This window comes from Centroberyx affinis, unplaced genomic scaffold (assembly GCF_046629955.1).
Source record: "Centroberyx affinis isolate AG114_WGS23_722 - 3 ecotype Tasmania unplaced genomic scaffold, CSIRO-AGI_Caff_v1 ptg006681l_1, whole genome shotgun sequence".
Lineage (NCBI taxonomy): Eukaryota > Metazoa > Chordata > Actinopteri > Beryciformes > Berycidae > Centroberyx > Centroberyx affinis.
In genome coordinates, this window is record NW_027283390.1 from 11,502 (window position 1) to 17,597 (window position 6,096).

The following is a 6,096-nucleotide window of genomic DNA, read 5'->3' on the forward strand; positions in this document are numbered from 1 at the left end:
CTGAAATTTAAATGAGCTCGTTACTCGTTACTGGATTATCCGGTTTATGGTCATCTGACTTTACGGTGGAGCGAGAGAATCAAAAGACGACCGACCTCCTGAGACTTTATTTCTCAAAAGAGACTAGAGACAAATCTGGAGACTTTTCTGACCATGAAGCAAAGTTAATGAGTTGAATCTGATGTGAACTGATGCTGATCTGAAGCCTGTGAGGAAACAATAAATACACCTATCAAAACATCTCTATTGTGTTTTATTGTTACTTTTCATCATAGTGATAATGGGTCAATGACAGATGAAATGTGACAGTTGTCTTGACCCACTGTGCCACAGCAACACTAAAATAATAAAGCTATGTGTCATAAGAGAATTGAAGCAGACATTTAAAAGTAACGCAAAAGTTACTTTCCCTAGTAACTAATTACTTTTATTATGCAGTAATTGGTAAAGTAATTCAATTACTTTTTGAGAGAAGTAACTAGTAACTGTAACTAATTATTAATTTTCAGTAACTTGCCCAACACTGTTCATATGTTTTTACTCTCTCTCTCTCTCACACACACACACACACACTCTCACACACACACACACACACACACTCTCTCTCACACACACACACACACACACACAGCTATCTGAGGATAACATGGCAGTCACACACTTCCTGTGTTCTCATTTTTCCATGTTATCCCCAGATGGCTGTATGAGTGTGTGTGTGTGTGTGTGTGTGTGCGTGTGTGTGTGTGTGTGTGTGTGTGTGTGTGTGTGTGTGTGCCACTAAGTGATGTGGTTAGTGTAAATGCTATATAGGACTACATACTCACACACACACACACACACACACCGGATGTATAGGAAGCCTGTGATTTCTCCCCAAACCTAAAAATTAACATTTTTTTCTCGTTTCCGTGGCGACAGTCAGAGGGTTTTTTTCTGTCGCCGGGCGGAACTCAGGTTCCTAAAATATTCCTGTTTCCGGAGGGAACAAAGTGGGCGGGGCCCCGGCGAGTGACATCACAACCCCCCGACCTGTGAGGTGTCAGGTGAACGAGAGAGGAGGATATAAGAGAGAGAGAGAGAGAGAGAGACAGACAGGGAGAGAGAGACGGAGAGAGAGAGAGAGAGAGACAGACAGGGAGAGACGGAGAGAGAGAGAGAAGAAGAAGAAGAGAACGTGAAGAAGAACGACTGGATATTCTTTTCCTTCAGTTTGTTTCAGTCAGATTTTGTTTCAGTTTATTTTCTGGATGTTCGGCTCTTTTTAATGTGAAACTCTGTGGCTCCGCCCACCAGGTAAGAACCAATCAGCACACAGATTTCATTAATTCATTAAGTTCTTTTCCTCTAACGGTCGATGTTTCAGAGAGAGAGAGACACAGAGAGAGAGAGAGAGAGAGAGAGAGAGAGACAGACAGACAGACAGAGAGAGAGACAGAGAGAGAGAGAGAGACAGGCAGAGAGAGAGAGAGAGAGACAGAGAGAGAGAGAGAGACAGAGAGAGAGACAGACAGAGAGAGAGAGACAGAGAGAGAGAGAGAGACAGAGAGAGAGACAGACAGAGAGAGAGACAGAGAGAGAGAGAGAGAGAGACAGAGAGAGAGAGAGACAGAGAGAGAGACAGACAGACAGACAGACAGACAGACAGACAGCTGTATAGGGGAGGTTGGGGTTGATTGTAACACTTGAGACAGATGGTTCAGAATCTGGTCTAGACCACATGGAGTCGACACATGTGATCACCTGATCTCTACCTTGCTCATGATTGGAGGAACTGAAAGTGTTACAGCTAGACCCGGTCTCCCCTAATCCAACAGTGAAACTTCTGGACAAAAGACAATGCAATCTTTTTCAAAAATACAGTTTGCTGAGTTTTGGAAGCTTTGCTCGTCTGTGATGTGATATTACACACACTCTCCTCAGAGGTTTGTGTTATGTTGTGTGATTAGCAAGAGTGTAACTTTGGTTTGAGAAGTAGGGGGGCACAATAAAACGAGTCTGGGGGTTCTCCCCAAGAAAAAAATTGGCGATTTGAATCCCATTTCCTGCATTTCTACAAACATTTAGGCACTACGGTAATCAATACAAAATCCGGGAAATAATTAAGTTGGTCATCATGCTAAATTCTGCCAGAATAATACTAAATATGCATAAGAAAAACTGTCTTACTTTCTGTATTGTTTAACCCACGACTTTACTGAACTTCACATGTTGAGTTATTTTATTATGGATGTATATATATACTGTATATATATATATTGAAGAATAGGACTGACAGATCTATGGTATATTATTGTGGCACTATCAATAGATAATGTGTCATTTGCAACTTCAACCACAGCAAACATTATGTTTATTGTGGGGGGGGGGGGGGGGGACAGGATTTTGAAATGTCTCCCCGTCCCCCAGTGGAAATTACGCCCCAGGTGATTAGAGATGTTTTGTCTCTTCAGGTGGAAACAAGCTCCCAGCTGACTCTGCAGTTTGAAACAAGACTCACATTCTGTTCCTGTACTGCCAGAACACACCTGGAGACACCTGGAGACACCTGGAGACACCTGGAGACTCCTGGAGACACTTGAAGACATCTGGAGACACCTGGAGACTCCTGGAGACACCTGGAGACTCCTGGAGACACCTGGAGACATCTGGAGACTCCTGGAGACACTTGAAGACATCTGGAGACACCTGGAGACTCCTGGAGACACCTGGAGACACCTGGAGACATCTGGGAACACTTGGAGACATCTGTAGACACCTGGAGACATCTGGAAACACCTGGAGACACCTGGAGACACCTGGAGACATCTGGGAACACTTGGAGACATCTGGAGACATCTGGAGACACCTGGAGACACCTGGAAACACCTGGAGACATCTGGAGACACCTGGAGACACCTGGAGACACCTGGAAACACCTGGAGACACCTGGAGACATCTGGAAACACTTGGAGACATCTGGAGACATCTGGAGACATCTGGAGACACCTGGAGACATCTGGAGACATCTGGAGACACCTGGAGACACCTGGAGACACCTGGAAACACTTGGAGACACCTGGAGACACCTGGAGACTCCCGGAGACACCTGGAAACACCTGGAGACACCTGGAAACACCTGGAGACATCTGGAGACACCTGGAGACATCTGGAGACATCTGGAAGCAGCGATGCAGTCGTCCGTCCTGCTCAGCTTTTTTCTCCTGACTTTAGTTTCCTCTCTGCCAGTAAGAACAAACACAACAGTTGGGATGTAGCAGACGTGTGTGTGTGTGTGTGTGTGTGTGTGTGCACGTGTTTGTTTCTATAAGTAAATTTAGCTGTGTGAGAGAATGTAATGTCTTTGGGTGTGTGTGTGCATTTGTTCCTAAGAACATCTCAGTATAGTGTGTGTGTGTGTGTGTGTGTGTGTGTGTGTGTGTGTCTCCATATTTTTAGCCTGCCTGTGGTTTCTGGCAGGGAGATAAACATGGTTTTACATTCAACACACAGATTTAGAACAGACCGGAAACACACACACACACACACACACACACAAAACTATACTGAGATGTACTTTAAAACAAGCCTCTCTCTCTCTCTCTCTCTCTCTCTCTCTCTCTCTCTCTCTCTCTCTCTCTCTCTCTCTCTCTCTTTCTCTCTCTCTCTCTCTGTCTCTCTCTCTCTCTCCAGTTGAGTCCAGAAAGTGATTCTTGGTCCGCCTCTTCCTCAGAGAGTGATGAGAATCCACAGGTAACACACACACACACACACACACACACACACACACACACACCATAATGTATGAACAATAGTAATAATAAAAGCTGAGTAGCGCTCTGTTCAGACGATGTTTTGTTTCCAGCCACCTGCTGCATTTCCTGGTGTGGGAGGGGCCTCACTGCAGAGGCCTGAAGCTCCGCCCACTCCGCCTGAAGCCCCGCCCAGTGTGATCGTGGAGGTGCAGGACATGAAGAAGAACATCACTCTCAGCTTCGCCATCTTCATCATCCCCGAGGAAGAGGAGGGGGGGAGCGGGACTGAGGGGCGAGGAAGGTGACTGACCCCTCCTTCTTATTCTGCTCCTATCAGTCTGACTCCTCCTTGTTGTTCTGCTCCTATCAGTCTGACTCCTCCTTCTTATTCTGCTCCTATCAGTCTGACTCCTCCTTGTTGTTCTGCTCCTATCAGTCTGACTCCTCCTTGTTGTTCTGCTCCTATCAGTCTGACCCCTCCTTCTTATTCTGCTCCTATCTACCTGACTCCTCCTTCTTATTCTGCTCCTATCAGTCTGACTCCTGCTTGTTGTTCTGCTCCTATCAGTCTGACCCCTCCTTCTTATTCTGCTCCAATCTATCTGACTCCTCCTTCTTATTTTGCTCCTATCAATCTGACTCCTCCTTCTTATTCTGCTCCTATCAGTCTGACGCCTCCTTCTTATTCTGCTCCTATCGGTCTGACTCCTCCTTCTTATTCTGCTCCTATCGGTCTGACCCCTCCTTGTTGTTCTGCTCCTATCAGTCTGACTCCTCCTTCTTATTCTGCTCCTATCAGTCTGACTCCTCCTTCTTATTCTGCTCCTATCAGTCTGACTCCTCCTTCTTATTCTGCTCCTATCAATCTGACCCCTCCTTGTTTTTTGCTCCTAGGGAAGAAGACAGCAGCGAAAGCAGCGAGAGTGATGACATCAGTGATGACACCAGTGATGACGTCGGTGATGATGTCAGCGATGAAGAAACTATGAGGCAGGCCAAGCAGCCAATGGCATCGCTTGTCACCGTTGACAAAGACAACAGCAGTGGGCCAGTGACTGAAGGCTATGATAGTCACATGATCACCAACGATGACAAGAACAACCTCTCTACAGAGAAAATGATGAGCGATCAACCAATGTTTACTGTTTCTGAGGAAGTTGATGATTTAAACAACAGCACCTTCAATGGGGACAATGTGAGCATAAAGTCTCTTTTTGATGACTTGGATGATTTTAACAACAGCACAGAAAGCAGGGAGATAAATGATCAGCCAGCTGTAACTGTTTCTGATGACTTTGATGACAAAAACAATACCAAGTTTGATGATTTTAACAATACCACGTACAGCGAGGAGAGCACTGAACCAATGTTGACCATTTCCGATGACTCTAACAGTTCATCCTCAGCGGAGGTCCTCAGCGTTAGTTCAGAGAGTGAGGAGGTTACAGATCTGAACCCAAAGCTGCAGGATAACACTTCTACTGCAGATCCAACCCCAGACCACCAGAGGGTTGTGAGTTCCAGCATCAACCACCGGGGGGCGTTTAGCTCCAACAGGGTGGACGGGCTGGGCTCGGGTCCGCTCTCACAGGAGGTTAGCAGTTCAAGCTCAGAGGGTGAAGATGTTACGAATTCAAGCTCAGTCAGCCAGGATGACGTTAGCTCCAGCAGAGAGAGTGCTGCAGAAGAGGTCGGGTTGGGTTCCAGCCTTCAGAAGCTGGTTAGTTCCATCCAGAAGGCTATAGATTCACTCAGGCTCGCTCAGGAACCGATCGGCTCTAATAGGAACCATGATGAGGTTCTTGGTTCAACACCCAGTTCCAACTCCAGCAGTCAGACGGATATTAGCTTGAACTCTGATAGTGACGAGAGTCCAGAATCTATCAGGGCGGATAACAGCTCTGATAGTAAAACCCAGGAGAGCGCAGGTTCCATTCCCAGCAATCAGATGGTTGTTAGTTCAAATCCTGACAGTGATGAGAGTCTGGAATCCAGCAGCTCCAGTAACCAGCAGGGTGTTGGTTCTAACAGTACTGCACAGCAGGTTCCTGGTTCAACACCCAGCTCCATCTCCCACAGCCAGATGGTTATTGGATCTTACCCAGATAGTGATGAGAGTCTAGAAGCCACCAGTGTCACCAACCAGAAGGATACTGGTTCTCGTCTTACCATCCAGGCGATCGCACGTTTTCTCTCTAACTTTCAAAGGGGTTCTAGTTTAAACCCAGCCAGTTCTGCTCAGGGTCTAGAACCTACAATCCACAGCGACCAGAAGGATACCAGTTCTGACAGTAACAGCCAGGAGAGCGTAGGTTCCTTCTCTCAGATCCAGATGGACGTCAGTTCAGACCCAAGCAGCTCTGAT

At 46.4% G+C, this 6,096-nt stretch overlaps 1 protein-coding gene across 1 annotated transcript; it reads right to left on the minus strand.

Moving 5' to 3' along the window:
• Positions 1-2,497: 2,497 nt before the first annotated feature.
• LOC139638939 (mucin-19-like) lies at positions 2,498-3,145 on the minus strand (the record flags this gene model as incomplete). The annotated part of the gene is made up of 1 exon (XM_071512973.1): positions 2,498-3,145. A coding segment is annotated over exon 1 (648 nt), but the record flags the coding sequence as incomplete, so codon positions are not given.
• Positions 3,146-6,096: the final 2,951 nt, after the last annotated feature.